Consider the following 17,405-nt stretch of genomic DNA (forward strand, 5'->3'; position numbering starts at 1 on the left):
GGTCTGGCAGCATCGGCGGAGAAGAAAAGAGTTGACGTTTCGAGTCCTCACTACCCTTCCGCAGAACTGAGTAAAGTTAGGAGAGGGGTGAAATATAAGCTGCTTTAAGGTTGGGGGCGGGGAGAGAATTAGGAATTAGGCTCAATTTAAGCTGTGTCTGCCTTTTCCACAGATGAAAGCAGCATTCATCCTTGTTTTAGCTTACTTAACAAATTATGCTAAATGCAGCAGCCCAACCAAAGTGTTTGTAAATTAAAATTTAATTGAATATAATTGAAGTCAGTTTTATATGTAAAGGTAAGATTTTATAAACATTACACTCGCATCAAAATTATGATTTTTGAATTTATCTGTTTTAGGGCAGACCGCACACTGCCCTGCAATATTTTAGATGGGCCCTACAAGCAGACATCCATTGCCTTTCCGCGCTGTATCATGCTGCCATGATGTACCGACAACTGGAGATGGTGGAGGCTGAGCTTGAGGCCCTTAATCATCTCTATGTGGTGAGTTCTAGTTTTATCCTTTTACACTGTATTGATTTACATACCTTTCCATTTTTTTCAACAAGTTAGTGTTGGGCAAAAAGTCATTAAAATGCCAGTTACACACTGGACACCATTGTTTGCGTCTGGTTATGCATTGAATTGATTTGTCCTGGAAGACGCAGCGATGCTGATGACCATCTGCACAATGCAGTTAGACATTGAACTGATCTCCGCATGCTAGTGAAGTAGTTCAGATGCTGCATTTGGATTAAACAGTGATTCCCAAATTTTAACATCCAGCAAACCCCTTTCATGAAAATGCCAAATTTTGCAAACCCCCTCCTAAAAATAAATATTTTCCAGAGATTTTCTCCCTTACTTGAGTATAAGTTATAAAAGCAGTCATCTTGGAAATATAAAATTTGTTTTTCTTATGGCACTTTATTGCACAATATTAATAATTACATTATTATTTATCATTATTTAGCAAAATGCGATAAGTGAAGAATAGTTACCTAATACAAATTAGATGTACAAAATCAAACCTAGTTACTTACAGAATTGCTAAACTCCAGGTGTGATTGATGGGGGAATGGCCCAATCATTTCCATTCTGGCCAGATTATGTCGCCAGTCACCACTAAATGGAGCCTTTAATATGTCTGTAAAGATGCAATAAAGGCAAAAGGGCCCTGGGCCAAGGATATGGTGTCTGTCTGTGGCCAGGGCCCTTCCCCTCCTGACCTCATCTCTAAATCCTGAAGTCCTCCAGATGAGGTTGGGAGGAGGGGAAGGGCCTTTTCAGGTACAGGGTGGGAGGGTCATGCAGCTGGCTGGGGAGTTAAATTAAAATGCAAGTACTTAACTCCTTAATGCACAGGCAGCACATGATTCTGAAGTCCTAGCAGATGACACAGCACACCCGACCCCCGACGACCCTCCAACCTCAAGTCCAGTCATGAGGTGTGAGTCAAGGTGCGTTCTGCTGGGCCAATGATTGCTGTTGTCAGAACCATTGTCAAGTAGCCTGTCATTTGGGATGGTCTATATACCTGATTTGCTTCTTTGGACATTGACCAAGTAGCCTGTCATTCAGGATGGTCAATGAGTGCAGTGCCCCCCGAGAGACTGGGCCCTGGTCTTTTGGTGGGTGCCAATCTGACATTTATCATTTTGCCATACTTTTGGCGCACAAACATTTCTGCTTCCACCATTATGGGATTTTTGCCGTGAACCCCCTGAAGCATGGGTTCACAAACCACAGTCTGGAAACCACTGGATCAAAAGAAACATAGGGTAGAATTTTCCCATTGGCATGTGGGGGCAGGACCCACACGCCGACGCGTGCAATGACATGCGGTGACATCGGACGAGTGTCCTGACGTCACTGCGCGCCATTGCGATATTTCGGCGGGCAGGACGCGATGATCTCTGATGCCCGCCATTAATTAATGGGCCACTATGGGCTCTTGAGGTGCCAATTGATGGGGATTTTTTGGCGCCTGTGCGATCTTCGGGTTGTCGCACGGGCGCAACGGGCAGGCAGCTAGGAGACATTTGTAGAAATGTCATCCACGGGTGGGGTAAGAGGGCTCAGTGGGGTCGTGAGTATGCTTTGTCAAACATTTAATTTACAAAGTAACTGATACTTGCCCATGTGAGTTGCAATACTTCAAAACGCATACCAACTGCTTGGACTGGACTCACAAACTTCAGGTCAGCACTCTGCAGTGAAGAATCGTTTTTGGGCCTGCAGGTTTCAGGAAGCCTTCCCTTAGCCTGGGAATGGGAGTTGAACTCTCCATTGGGGGCAGCTCCTCTGAGGAGGAAGGGAGGGCTAGAAGGGGGAGGCCAGGAGTGCACATTCAGCCTCCAGGGGAGCCACCTTTGGGAAGAGAGCTGCAAGGCCAAGAAGTAGTCCAAGGAGGAAGGAGCTGCAGAAGACGCCACTATCCTGCTGCCAGGGTATACAGGCGGCGAAGCAGCTACCTCAATATGTCTGAGGCGCAGTGCCGAAGGAGGCTCCGTCTCTCAAAGGAGACAGTCAACTATATCTGTCAAATGTTTGGACCTGAGATCTCTGCTAACTGTGTGGGTGGACACCCCATGCCAGTGACCCTAAAGGTCGCAGCTGCCCTCAACTTCTATGCCCCTGGCTCCTTCCAGGGGTCGGTGGGTGATCTTTTGTGGTGTTTCCCAATCAGCTGTCCACACTTGTGTCAAGTAGGTTACAGACGCTCTGTTCAGGCATGCATTGACCTTCATCCACTTCCGTTGGGACCAGGCAAGCCAGACACAGTGAGCGAGAGGCTTTGCGGCCATTGCTGGCTTCCCCCGTGTCCAGGGTGCAATAGACTGCACACATGGCCATCAAGCAGGTGAGCCCGGTGTCTTCATCAACAGGAAGGGATTCCACTCCATGAACGTACAGATAGTGTGTGATCACAGGATGCAGATTTTACAAGTCTGTGCAAGGTACCCAGGCAGCTCCCACGACGCCTACATCCTCAGATACTCCCAGGTGCCGGGGCTCTTCAGTGCTCCAGCCCGGCTGGATGGATGGCTGCTGGGTGACAAAGGCTAACTTCTCAGAAGGTGGCTCATGGCGCCTCTCCGCCATCCAAGAACAGTTGCTGAGCAGTAGTATAATAGGAGCCACAGCACCACAAGGGCTGTGGTGGAGAGAGACATCGGTCTTCTCAAGATGTGCTTCTGATGCCTGGACCGTTCAGGGGGGCGCACTCCAGTACCCCCCAAATCGTGTGTTGCTGATAGTGGTTGCATGCTGCGCTCTCCACAATCTTGCGCTGGAAAGAGGGGACGCTGTGGACGAAGAAGATGTAGACGCACTAGCAGTGGCTGCACACGATGAGTCCAGCAATGAGTCCGAGGATGAGCACGCACAGGGAAATGCTGAGAGGGTAGAGGCTGACCTGGGCATACTCCAGGGAAGCAGGGACACCCGAGAGGCTTTAATCCAACGAACCTTCAGCTAGCACACCACGTACGGACCTCCACGACAAGCCTAGGCTGCAGGGTCCATACTCGATATCTGAGTGCAAATTCTGCCTGGATAGGAACATTAATTAAGGGCCTGGTCAATAAAGCTGAATGTCCCACAAATCACTCATTACATTATTGGTAACCATCCACCTGCAGAAGGAAAGAGGCACCCTCAGCCATGGTGACATGTCTGAATTTAATGGTATAACAAAAGGAACTTAAGAGAACAAAATGACAAAGGTGTTCACCATCACACCAACTCAAAGACCTCATTGTGGGCCAACACAAAAGCACCAGTGATAAACCCGTGGTGTGCCTAAGGTGCCTTATGTTTACGCTTACGGGTGCTACATCTTGATGCTGCCCCATCGCTGGGACTGGCATCTGAGACAGCCTGCTGACTCTGCTGTCCTGTTGGCCTCTGACATTGGCGGCCGTCCTCTGGCTTGTGGAGCCTGTGCTGGCCCCGCCTGGGAGGGAGCTGCCAGTTCCACAGCTGGCATCTCCCAGTCATCGCAGCCTCAACGGATGCAACGGTCACTGGCAGAGGGGCGGAGGAGCTACCGCCCTCATCCAGAGCGCCCTGAGAGGAGCCCGTGGAGATGACAGGCAGCTGCTGCGCCGACGTGAGGTCACTTCGGACCTCCTTGCTCGCCGTGAATGGATGGGCACCGAGCTGGGAAACTAGGTGTCCAGACTATCTCCCATACTGGCACTAACCAGCTGAGATCAATGCTGATGTGAGGGCTTGCTGGTCAGAGCACATCCCCAGGAAGCCCTGACTGGTCTCCTGGAGGAGCCTCTCCACGAGAGTCGCCACTCTCTCCATGGAGGACACATGGTGCTCGGCCATGAGGCTTATTGCATTGGCGATGGTCCGCGTACACTCCTCCACCACGGACACCAGGCCAAGCTGAACCTCGTGGGTCTCCACCAGATCCTTCCACACACCCTGCTGCATTTCCTGCGTTTGCTATGTCGTGGACGACTCCAGAGGCACATCATCAGCCACCGACCAAGCATGTGCCTGGCCCCCTGCAGTCCTCCGACTGCTGGCGCCATGGCCACTCTATTTCTCCGCCAGATCCTCCAGTGACTGAAGTGCCCTCACCACTGTGCCCCGGGACACTAGCCGATGAAACAGCAAAAGTCAGTTGGAATATTCAATTCAAATGTCAAATCAGAAATCTCTTAAACCAAGCTTCCCTCTTTTTGAGAGGTAAGGAACAGAAAGAGAATTTTTAAAAATTCTTTCATGGGATGTGGGCATCGCTAGCAAGGCCAGCACTTGATGCCCATCCCTAATTGCCCTTGAACTGAGTGATTTGCTAGGCCATTTCTGAGGGCATTTAAGAGTCAACCACATTGCAGAGGGGCAGAGGAGCTACCGCCCTCATTCAGAGCGCCCTGAGAGGAGCCCGTAGAGATGACAGGCAGCTGCCGCGCCGACATGAGGTCACTTCGGAGTCGCATGTAGGCCAGACCAGGTGAGGATGGTAGATTTCCTTCCCTGAAGGGCATTAATGAACCAGGTAGATTTTTACAATAATCGATGATAGTTTCATGGTCACTATTACTGAGACTAGCTTTCAATTCCAGATTTTTTTAAAATTTAAATTCCACCAGCTTCCATGATGGGATTTGAACTCATGTTCCCAGAGCATTAGCTTGAGCCTCTGGATTACTAGGCCAGTGACGTTGCTACCATCTCCCCGATTACATATTGTAATATGTAAATTATATATTGTAACCTTTCTAAATCTCTAACAATAATTGGAATCTTCAGGAATGAATCTCCACAATAAAAATTAATTTTCAGTGCCAGTGAGGTTGTTTGGTCGTATTTAAAACTTACCACACAGTTAAATGGGTACTTGCACTGGAATGGACAAAGCCTAACTTTGCGATGTATATATCAGGCATGTACAGCAACAACACACTTTTCCATGCGTTTCAGTGGTGAGTTTCATGTTTTGGAAATCATATTCCTTCAATTTAGGGACCTTAATCGTGGGTAAAAAGGTAAATTTTTGCCAGGTTCCCTTGGTATTATGCTTTCCTCGTCTAGGAATTTGGGGTCCACAATATTTATGTGCGTTTGGTGATGCTTCTTGTTTGATCCTTGAGGGATGGAGAAGATGAGTTGGATGAAAATGACAGATTTGTCACTAACAACAGATCAAGTACGAGTATTCATTGAGATTGAACAAGTCAGATGGAGTTTATCTTTATATCTTGCCTGAAGAGGTTTGGCTGTTATTTAAATAATTAGAAATTCTTCATATTTTTATTATATAAGAAATAGTAAAAGGAATATGCAATATTGCCCTTTGTGCATGCTCCGTTATTCATAAGATCATAGTTAATCATAGTGAGATTCTCAACCACAACTGCACTTTCCTGTTTGATCCCATATCCTTTGATTCTATTGCAGTCCAAAAATCTATCAATCTCAGCCTAGAAAATACTCAATGCCCGAGCATCCACAACCCTCTGGTGTGGAGGATTCCAAAGATTCACAACCCTCTGAATGAAGAAATTTCTCTTCATCTCAGTCTGAAATTGCTGACCTCTTTTTCTGAGACAGTGACCTCTAGTTCTAGACTCTTCTGGTTGGTCACTTTAAACCTGGCTACTAGTTAGGGATGATATTTCTTGTTGTCTCATATAAAATGACTCTTGATAAAATGTTACTCCTGTGCAAATACATTTTGATTATAAGTAGAATAACTGAATACAGGTTGCTTGCTTTGCCCTGAAATGAATCCAAGTTTAGATGAAGTGCTATGTAACACATGCAGATTCACTGGGGCCTTGTAACTGGATGGAATGAAGAGTTTAGGAAGCCATTACTGTTAAATTTTTGGGGGTGTTTAACCCCCCCCCCAAATCCATGAGCTTGCACTCACTTAATATTAATTTGTTCTTTTGAAACTTTAACTATTCAGGTAATAGGAGACAATCTAGTGGTGTAACTCGGAAAACATTTATTAAGCAACAAAAAAAAACTTAACAAAGCTAGGCAGTGACTCTTGCATCCCGATTCAGCCTAGGGTGCAAGGTGACATGTGGTCTTCTCTCTCTCGCTCTCTCTCGGTCAGCTCTGTGTTCTTCTGCTCCCAGCTGGAAAGCAGTCTCTTGTCTTCAGTTTCAAATTTCGTAACTTGCCCTCCTGACTCCCCAAAGCTTGTCCACCATTTACAAGGCACAAGTCAGGAGTGTGATGGAATACTCCCCACATGCCTGGATGAGTGCAGCTCCAACAGCACTCAAGAAGCTTGATGCCATCCAGGACAAAGCAGCCCACTTCATTGGCACCCCATCCACAAACAGGCAGATCACCACCACCTTCTCAAAGGCAATTAGGGGTGGGCAATAAATACTAGCCTAACCAGCGAAGCCCACATTCTGTAAATGAATTTAAAAAGCATAACATGCGTTGGCCGGTGAAAGCTGTTGTTTATTAACTCTTTCCAAACCACAACCCATGTGCATGATCAGTGATGTTCCTGAGCTCTGGTCTAAGTGTGCGTGACTAGTTTCTGATTGGTTTAGGTGGTGCGTGGTCATCTACTGATGTTACTCCCTGCTATCTCCTGCTCCCTTAATGTGTCAGTTATTTGTGGGTCAGTCCTTCTCATTATAACTTTCTCTGTTACTTCATTAAATTTCATGACTTTCTACTGAGATAACAGCTGGCTTAAGGTAGTTTCGGTGTCTGCTTGTTTGTGATAAAAGAGGGTATGATGTCAGTAATATCTCATGAGTGATTCCTGGGCTCATCGTCCCAAATGCCTAATTGATGTATAGGTATCGATATTGTATGTCTTGTAGAACTCGCATTAAGGCAGATACTTATTAGTGTGTTGCTAGTGCTTGGAACAGAGTTAATTAGAAATAGTAAAAGGGTACAAGTGGCACCTAGCCTTGATAATGTAGAAATTACAAAGTCATTTCATACGTAAAATCTTATACAAAGTGGATATAAAATGAATGCATAAAGACAATCAGTGTGTTAAAGCTGAGGTAGCAGATACACATAAAATACGGCATGATACATTTGATTGAATAAGAGTCAAAAGGACTACATAGCTATAAAAGCTGATTTTAGAACTTAATCGTACCAAGGGATACAAAGGGCTGTTATATAATTTAACAGAAAGTGACTGCTTCTCTTTTAAAGCATTACAGGTTGTCATGAAATCCATTGATCTGTGTTTCCCTGGGTGTTAAATTAGAAGCCTATGGAGATTGTAACATTTAAGGTTCAGAATATTCCAATGTTTGTTGCATTGGTAAAAGCAAAATACTGTGGATGCTGGAAATCTGAAATCAAAACAGAAAATACTGGAAAGACTCAGCAGGTCTGACAGCATCTGCAGAGAGAAACAGAGTTTACGTTTTGAGTCCATATGACTTCTTCAGAGCTCTGAAGAGTCATATAGACTTGAAACGTTAACTCTGTTTCTCTCTGCAGATGCTGTCAGACTTGTTCAGTTTTTCCAGCATTTTCTATTTTGATTTCCTGTTACATTGGTTCCTGCCTAGTAACAACGCTGGGACTCTCTGTCTGGGAGTGTTTTGACAGGTCCCCAGATGAGTTCAAGGGCCAGTGAGCAACTCTACTTGAGGCAGTTTGTTTGAGGCAGTGTGCCAGCCAACAAGTGTCACAAAGACAAAAGGGACAGAAACAGGTCCCAATTAAGTTAAAGAAAGGGCTGCAGGGAGCAGACTTTAAGGAAAGAGGGTCGTTGCAGGTAAAGGTACCCCTTTGGAGCAGTGGTGTTCTTAGCACGGCCATAGATCTGAAAGTATGCTTGTAAGCTAGTGTTTGAGTGTACTTGAATCCAGGAAGAAGGATACATAGAGGATAGAAATAACATTTGAGTAATAGGGAGGTGGAGGGGAGAGAGGAACTTGGTGAAATTACAATCACTAGGGAAGCAGTACTGAGCAAACTGATGGAGCTGCAGGCTGCCAAGTCTCCGGGTCCAGATGGACTTCACCCTAGGGTCTTAAAAGAGATGGCTAATGAGGTAGTAGATGCATTGGTGTTAATTTTCCAAAATTCCCTAGATTGTAGAAAGGTCCCGTCAGATTTGAAAGTGGCAAATATAACCCCTCTATTCAAGAAGAGAGGGAAGCAGAAAACAGGAAACAATAGGCCAGTTAGCATTACGTATGTCATGGGGAAGGTGTTAGAATCGATCATTAAAGAAGTTATAGCTGGGCATTTAGAAAAGATAATCAGGAAGAGTCAGCATGGTTTTGTGAAAGAGAAACCATGTTTACCCAATTTATTAGTGTCCTTTGAAGGAGTAACATGTGCAGTGGATAGAGGGGAGCCTGTGGATGTACTGTACTTAGATTTCCAGAAAGCATTTGATAAGGTGTCACATCAAAGGTTACTGCAGAAAATAAAAGCTCATGGTGTAAGGGATAACATTTTAGCATGGATAGAAGATTGTCTGGCTGGCAGAAAACAGAGTATGCATAAATGGGTCTTTTTCTGATTGGCAGGATGTGACGAGTGGAGTCCCGCAGGGGGTCTGTGCTGGGGCCTCAGTTTTTTACAATTTACATCAGTGACTTAGATGAGGAGAGTGAAGGCATGGTGCTAAATTTGATGGTGACACAAAGATAGGTAGGAAAGTATGTTGTGAAGAAGACGTAAGGAGTTTGCAGATGTATATAGATAAGTTGAGTGCATGGGCAAAAATCTGGCAGATGGAGTATAATCTGGGAAAATGTGAAGTTGTTCACTTTGGCAGGAAGAATAAAAAAGCAGAGTATTACTTAAACAGAGAATGACTGCAGAATTCCGAGGTGCAGCAGGATTTAGGTGTTCTAGTATGCAGGTATAGCATGTAATCAAGAAGGCTAATGGAATGCTATCCTTTACTATGAGAGGAATTGAACATAAAAGTAAGGATGTTATGCTGTGCTTCAGTTATACAGGGCATTGGTGAGACCGCATCCCGAAACTATGTGCAATTTTGGTCTCTTTATTTAAGGAAGGGTGTATGTGCGTTGGAGGCAATTCAGAGGAGGTTTATTAGATTGATACCTGGAATGGGTGGGTTGTCTAATGAGGATAGGTTGGACAGGCTGGGCTTATTTCTTGATTGAAGCATATAAGATCCTGAACAGTCTTGACAAGGTGGACGTGGAAGAAGTGTTTCCTCTTGTGGGTGAGTCCAGAACTAGGGGCACTGTTTTAAAATTAGGGGCCGCCCTTATAGGACAGAGATGAGAATTTTTTTCTCCTGAGGGCTGTGCGACTTTGGAATTCTCTGCCTCAGAAGGTGGTGGAAGTGGGGTCACTGAATATTTTTAAGGCAGAGATAGATTGATTTCCTTGCCTAACTATCTATCTAAGGTTATCGAGGGTAGACGGGAATGTGGAACTCGAAACACAAACAGATCAACTGTGATCTTATTGAATGGCGTGAGCAGGCTTGAGGGGCCAAATGATCTACTTCTGCTCCTACTTTGTATGTTCATATGTAAGGAATCTCGGAAGGCGAGATTGAAGCCCTGTCAGTTGGCCATCCAAGAGTGATTTTTAGAGAGAATTCCAAGGCGAGTTCTTCAAACGTGGAGATTGGAATCCCTCGTGAGACAGAGTATCAACGTGATTGTGTAACTTGGTGTTTACTGACATCTGTGTGGGCTCTTGAGAAATCCATGGACTCTGTCTTGGTTGCATCTGTCATTTACTCTGTAGTGTGATGTGTTCGACCACAGCTCGTTTGTTAATTCACATGTACCTCATACTTACCCTGAATGTTCACATGTACCTCATACTTACCCTGAATGTTAGAGTATAAGATAGATATTGTAAATTGTTTTATCTTTCTGAACTAGAATAGTAAAGTTTGTATTTTTGTTTGTTTAAAACCTGTGGAATCTTGTGGCTTTATTCCAAAAGTAGGCATCTTGAACCTTAACCTTTATCTACCTTAAACAAAATGTTATTCGTCCCTAACCGGATCTCTCCCCATGTCCCAGGGTCTGGCCCAAGAATCGTAATCAAGTTTAAAAACTACATTAATTTAGGACATAAGACTGAATGTTGAACACGTCATAGCTGTTTTCTTTATACAATAGGGCTTTCTAATTCCCCTCTGAGTCATCGGTATCAAGTACCACTGATAAATTTTAATTGCCAGGAAGTATAATTGTCCCAGACTTGGACTGCTCAGTCTTGATGGTGTTGCAGCATTTGCTCTCTAATTTAACCATAAAAGTGGAGCTTGTACTGACATGAGGCCATGTCTTTTACAAAGAGTCAGTCACGTAGTGTACTAGCGTTCTGCATTGATTACAATTATACATAACAAAATTTAAACTAATTGTTAAATATGGATTTCCCTACATCACATTAGTTTGATAAACTTGATTCACTTATGGAAGATTCCATTATGTTTTCTTGTACTTCTGTTAAACTTGACAAACATAAAGGGTAAACAGTAAGCAACATGCTCCCAATTTCCAGATTATGGAACTAAGACCTTAAAGACTTGTTTAGGCAAAATAGTGTTCAGATTTTGTGTTCGGGTTGCAAGTCCACATTTAATGTTGCTAAGAGAGTGAACAAAGCGTTGTGGATTTTGAAAAAAATTGACCATGAAGAGGTGTAAGTTAAAAGTTCTGTAATTAGGTAGATTCTGTAGTATTGGCTTTATGCTGCTCTGTAACTTCTATCTCGAATAAATCTTCATTTATAGCCTAGATCACCAAGTCTTATACAGTTTATTCTTCTATTCAAAGACCAAGGGCATAAAATGGGACTCATGTATTAGGAAACACTTGCAGTTACCAGAGTTTCAGTTTGATCTCTAGGCAATGCTCTTTACCATATTGGGAGGGAGGGATCACTTAAAGTGGTTAAGGCACAGATGCTGTGCCTTATGTATGTGGAAATAAGGCCTAAAAGTGCCAGAAATGCCTCTTGTAATGTGACAATATTGCACTGTAGTATCTGCACAGATGGTGTGCACAAAAGTTCTGGATTGTGACTTGAATCCATGACCCTCTGACTCAGGAGTAAAAGTGCTACCAATAACAAGCTCTCAATTCCTAATTTGTCTACATCCTTAGAAAGCAACAACTGTTCCCAGAAGTAAGAGGGTTTGGACATGGAAAGCCTGACCAGAAACAATAATCAAAGTAGAATCTATAAATAACTTTTAAAAGGGAGGTGGATAAATATTTGAAAAAAAAGTCAAACAAAAATGTGACAAAGGGCAGGCAATTGGGACTTTCCAGTGAAATCAGCACAGGTGCATTTGGCTTGAGTGGCCTCTTTAAATGCTATAAAATATTGAGTCTGAAATTTTGTATCTGTAACTCTTAAAATTAGCTCTCATTCTATTTGCTTTAAAGCTTAAGAAAAATGTTTGGTTATGAGTAGCTAATAAATACATGTTTGATTGTGGCATGAAGCTATAATCAGGATATAAATATATAATATAGGCAGTCCAGCCCTTTTTACTCCATGCCCATTTTCTGTGTCCAATTAATAATACCCTCCCACACTATAACTTACACTAAGATTGAATTAGGGCTGCGTAACTTCTATAGAGTTCAAATTTAAACAGCAGTGAACTGAAATGTGGAATGTGTTAAATTTTCTTTTCTAGGCTTTGGAAAGTTGTGATCAGTTTAAAGCTGGCAATCATGTTGATTCTCAATTTCTGATCCGACCTGAGCAGCTCATACGGATTCCTGCAACATGTCATCTGTTGACCGGTGTAAACCAGGTGCATGTAAAGCACTCCCTTGCCAGAAGGTTTCTCCAGATAGGAAGGTACTATTACAAAATTCCTATTATATAGGCAATATATGAAAAAATGGTTTGCAATGATTCAGAAAGGCAGTCTGCACCACCTTCTTAGGGCACCCAGGAGTGGGCAATTAATGCCAGTGGTGGGTGGACAGTGATGCCTACATTCCAAGAATAAATGCAATGTGAGGTGCTGAAGCTTTTTCTGTGAATGGAAGGTTGATTCACGTGAAATATACTTCAGATTTGCTGCTCAAGATCAAAAATTAAATATTCAACTATTTTTCCTCCCTTTTCCTGGAGGCATTGACTTCTTGCTGGGTTACAATTCCCTGGGCAGCAGCTATCCTTTGGTCCCTGCCCAAGTTGCAATGATCCATGTGTAAGCCTGGATATATCAGCTGTTTGAATACATGGACTAAAAGGTGAAGTCGTCAGAGGTGATCAGGAACTAGAGAGCTGGTTGACTTTCCAAACTATAACCCGCTAGGATGGAGGTCAAATATATTCCTATTAATGCCCAAACTGAGACTTGACTTAGCTTAGGAATTCAATCAGCAGTGTTCCCGATCTGAATCAGCTCATGGAACACACTCGTTGAGCCACCTAGGGAATGTTTTTGTCTCTGAAAAGGACTAATTTATTTTGATGGTTTTTAGATTCAGTTTCACTTTCTGCAATTTTGTTTAGAGTTGAAGCGGCAGCGGAACATTATCTTGATCTACTGGCTTCATTTCTTGAGGGATCCCAGCAGGAAGTGAGTCATTTAAAAATGTTTGGTGATACATTAGATATCTGCATGATTTTTTTTAGGTTTTAGTGAATAAAGATCCTGGGAACAGATGTTGCTCAAGAAGATGCTTTGTTAAATGAACTATGTACAAGCTCAGTCCTCATTCTGAATGGACAATGGCAATTTCTGTCCTTACCATTAATCTCTATAGATCTTCCTTGGTATTGTATATGGAAAACAATGACAAAGTCTTAAGGTCAGGTAGGGTTATTTAGGGGAGGGTGTATAAGTGGATTAGGGCTAAAGAAATACTGAGCATTGGCGATCATAAGCTAAAGGAAAAGGCAGAGTCCAATTGGAGACTGTAGGAAAGTAAAGGGTATAGAGGCAAGCACTAGGTGGAAGGTAGAGGATAGGTAGAACAGGATTATGGGGTGGGGTAAGAGAGGAGTCCGAAGTCAACCAAGGGAGAAGATGAAGCAACATTAGAGGTAGGGGAATGAGAGAATAGAGTTGAAGACCGTCAGGGGAGGATAAATCAATGGAACATTGTGCAAGTCAAGAGCATAAGAAATAGGAGCAGGAGTAGGCCATTCGGCCCCTCAAGCCTGCCCTGCCATTCAATAAGATCATGGCTGATCTGCCCCAGGCCTCATGCCAGCCCTCGATGTTTCAAAACTCCTTGATATTTCAAAAATCTATCTCCCTCCTCTTTAAATACTTACAGTGATCTAGCCTCCACAACCCTCGGGTAGAGAATTCCAGACATTCACTACCCTCAGAGAAGAAATTCCTTCGAATCTCAGTTTTAAATGAGTGTCCCCTAATTCTGTAACTATGTCCCCTAGTTTGAGATTCCCCCACTAGTGGAAACATCTTCTCAACATCTACCCTGTCAAGCCCCCTCAAAATCTTTCAATATGATCACCCCTCATTCTTCTAAACTCTAATGAATAAAGGCCTAACTTAACCAGAAGGATGATAAAGACCAAGCAGGAGAGTAACTAAGTCCAGCAGAGAAGAACTGAAACCTACTGGAAGTGACAGCAGTGGTGCAACCAGTGAATCCGGTAAGATAAGTATGACCGGAGGAGGGCGTGAGGAGCGGTGAGAGGGAGAGAGAAAATGAACAGTAAATTGAGAAGGTGAGGTAGAAGGGAGTGACAGGGTGTCAAGAAGGGGAGAATGACAACTGGAGTGAAAATGGGGCAGGAGGGAATGGGGAGCATAACAAATGAAGGTGAAGTCAATTCAAAAATGCATTTGTTACCTGTGAGCCCTGATTGAAACAATGCATTAGTATGATTTGACTTGTCATGTCGGTCATGGGAGCATGAATTGAAATTGCTTATTCACAGGTGAGGCAGTCGTGCAGGCAGCAGAGACTGGTCAACAAGCAGGTGCTTGGGATTGGGGTCAGGACTGTCAAATTGCTGCTGCCAATGGGCTGAGGAGCATCAAGGGGTGATAATGGACCAGAAATTGGGTTGGGGGATGGTGGCGGTGGTGGTGATGTGGAAGGTTGGGCAACGTCATTGGCCCACAACAGACTAATAGCTCAACAGTGGAGCTGGGAAGACAGGAGTCTGCTTTGGAAGCCAAAGTTAGGACCCGGTGCACAGCTGGGGTTGAGCTAGGCTTGGGCAAGGAGCAGCAGCTTTTGGGGAGGCTAAGCAAGATGACAGTTGGATGGTAAAGCAGCTACTGGGGAAGGTGCAATATTGCACCCACAGCTGAATCAGGATACGGGAAGTGCCAGGAGAAGCTACTGGAGCTGCTTGAGGGGAGGAATAGGAGGTTACAAAAAAGGGAATGTGATGGCTACATCAGGGCAGGAACATGGGATGCACACAATAACAGCAGTGGAACAGAGAAGCCCTGAAAATGTCCATTGGGATAAATAGTGATATTGTCCCACGAAACATGTAAAGGAACAAAACTTTTTTTAAAAAACAATTATAAAAATTGTATTTAAAAGAAAAATTTAGTCTTTAAATGCCTTTGTTACCTTTACAAAGATGACTGGAAAACTCTATTCTGACTAGAAACTTCATGCAAACACAAAATGTTGCTGGAAGTATTTCAGCAGAAATGTTACAATAACAGGAAAATCCTATTAAAACACAACAGAGCATACTTAACCAGCTGTAACATTGGGGTGGGCACATTTAAGTTCGAAACATCCATAAAAGATGTTTACAGGTGACAGCATATTCTGTTTTTAATAATATCTCCTGTTGCCTTGCACATTCTAAGTCTGAGAATATGCTCATTTTGTTACCTGTTTCTACTTCCTTTCTATTACTGTTCGAATCTATCTTCTGTCTATCTCTCTCTTCCAATCTGCTATTCTTACTTGACTGATTTTTTGCTTCTCTTTCCACTCTGCATTTCTCTGCCTTTGTCTTTCCTTTCTAGTGGGAGGTGATGAGTGAGCTCCCATTGGCTGCAAGGCTGCCTTTGAACAAGCTTTGCTGTGTCTAGGGTTAGGAATTCATCATTGTTTTCAATTTTTAATTATATTGTGCTTTTTCATAGGTATTTCTTGTAGCAGATCACACCGTTCCTAGAGTTCCTGAAATCTATTTGGAAGCAGCAGTAGCTCTCCTGCAATGTCAAAGGCATAATGATGTCATCACTATTTGTGAGGAAATTGCCAGCAAAATGTCAAGTTTAATTTCAGAAAAATTGACATTTGAAATTCGAGTTAATGAATGGCTGCCCAGTAATTGCTCAGAAGGGACTGAAATCAACACCAGTTGTCAGAGCTCTCTTTTGAATTGCTTCAATGAGTCTCAAACACTTCGCACAAAGAAGAAAGAAACCCTTAATTATATTTTATGGGCAGCAACTGCATTTTTATATCAAGGACAAGCTTTTGCTCTCTTGAGAAATAATAAGGAGTCAATTACTAATTTTAGTCGGTGAGTTGGTGTTATAAGTGTACAGGATTGCAAGTTGTATAATGCCAAGCAGAAAGTGTTTGCTGATATTCCATACTACTATGTCATAGTAGGTTTTACATTGCTTGGTAGCCTAGGAAAATAGAAATATACAGGAGTGGAAAAGGTTATTTTGGTCCAACTAACCAGCCTCCGAGTTTAAAGACAAAACATAATTAATTCCTGATCTCTTTTGATTGATTTTTCTCTTGGCACGGGCCTGTCCAACTTATTCTTAAAATTGCTCATTTTATCAACTTTGGATTGCGCAGCAATTCACCATCCTCCGAGAGTTACAACTTTCAAAGTGCTCGCTCACCTTCCCCTGTTTTGAGCTTCAGCCCAGGCCACTCATTTTTAAGTGCGTTCTTTACAGTTCTTAGGATTCAGTTCAAGAAGGTCCCCTTTCCTTTATTGCAAACAAACTCTGTTGCTGCAAATTATTGTTCAGGAGATACATAGAAACTAGGAGCAGGAGTAGGCCATTCGGCCCTTCGAGCCTGCTCCGCCATTCATTATGATCATGGCTGATCATCCAACTCAATAGCCTGCTCCTGCTTTCTTCCCATACCCTTTGATCCCTTTCGCCCCAAGAGCTATATCTAACTCCTTCTTGAAAACATATAATGTTTTGGTCTCAACTACTTCCTGTGGTAACGAATTCCACAGGCTCACCACTCTGGGTGAAGAAATTTCTCCTCATCTCAGTCCTAAATAGTCTACCCCATATCCTCAGACTGTGACCCCTGGTCCTAGACTCCCCCACCATCGGGAACATCCTTCCTGCATCTACCTTGTCTAGTCCTGTTAGAATTTTATAGGTTTCTGTGAGATCCCCCCTCTTTCTTCTGAACTCCAGCAAATATAATCCTAATCGACTCAATCTCTCCTCATATGTCATTCCCGCCATCCCAGCAATCAGTCGGGTAAACCTTCGTTGCACCCCCTCTATAGCAAGAACATCCTTCCTCAGATAAGGAGACCAAGACTGCACACAATATTCCAGGTGTGGTCTCACCAAGGCCCTGTACAATTGCAGCAAGACATCCCTGTTCCTGTACTCGAATCCTTTGGCTATGAAGGGCAACATACCATTTGCCTTCTTTACCGCCTGCTGCACCTGCATGCTTACCTTCAGCGACTGGTGTACAAGGACACCCAGGTCTCGTTGCACATTCCCCTCTCTCAATTTACAGCCATTCAGATAATAATCTGCCTTCCTGTTTTTGCTATCAAAATGGATAACCTCACATTTATCCACATTATACTGCACCTGCCATGCATTTGCCCACTCACTCAGCTTGTCCAAATCACACTGAAACATCTCTGCATCCTCCTCACAGCTCACCCTCCTGCCCAGCTTTGTGTCATCTGCAAATTTGGAGATATTACATTTAATTCCCTCATCTAAATCATTAATATATATTGTGAATAACTGGGGTCCCAGCACCG

At 43.4% G+C, this 17,405-nt stretch overlaps 1 protein-coding gene across 1 annotated transcript in view; it reads left to right on the forward strand.

The window, feature by feature from the left end:
• The window catches only part of fancg (FA complementation group G), a 63,738-nt gene that overhangs the window by 30,017 nt on the left and 16,316 nt on the right, over positions 1-17,405 (forward strand). Inside the window, exons 7-10 of the mRNA XM_078550373.1 lie at positions 360-506; positions 12,136-12,302; positions 12,969-13,035; positions 15,550-15,935. Coding sequence (XP_078406499.1) covers positions 360-506; positions 12,136-12,302; positions 12,969-13,035; positions 15,550-15,935 — 767 coding nt within the window. The remainder of the gene's footprint in view (positions 1-359; positions 507-12,135; positions 12,303-12,968; positions 13,036-15,549; positions 15,936-17,405) is intronic.

This window comes from Cetorhinus maximus, chromosome 1 (assembly GCF_964194155.1).
Source record: "Cetorhinus maximus chromosome 1, sCetMax3.hap1.1, whole genome shotgun sequence".
Taxonomy (NCBI): domain Eukaryota; kingdom Metazoa; phylum Chordata; class Chondrichthyes; order Lamniformes; family Cetorhinidae; genus Cetorhinus; species Cetorhinus maximus.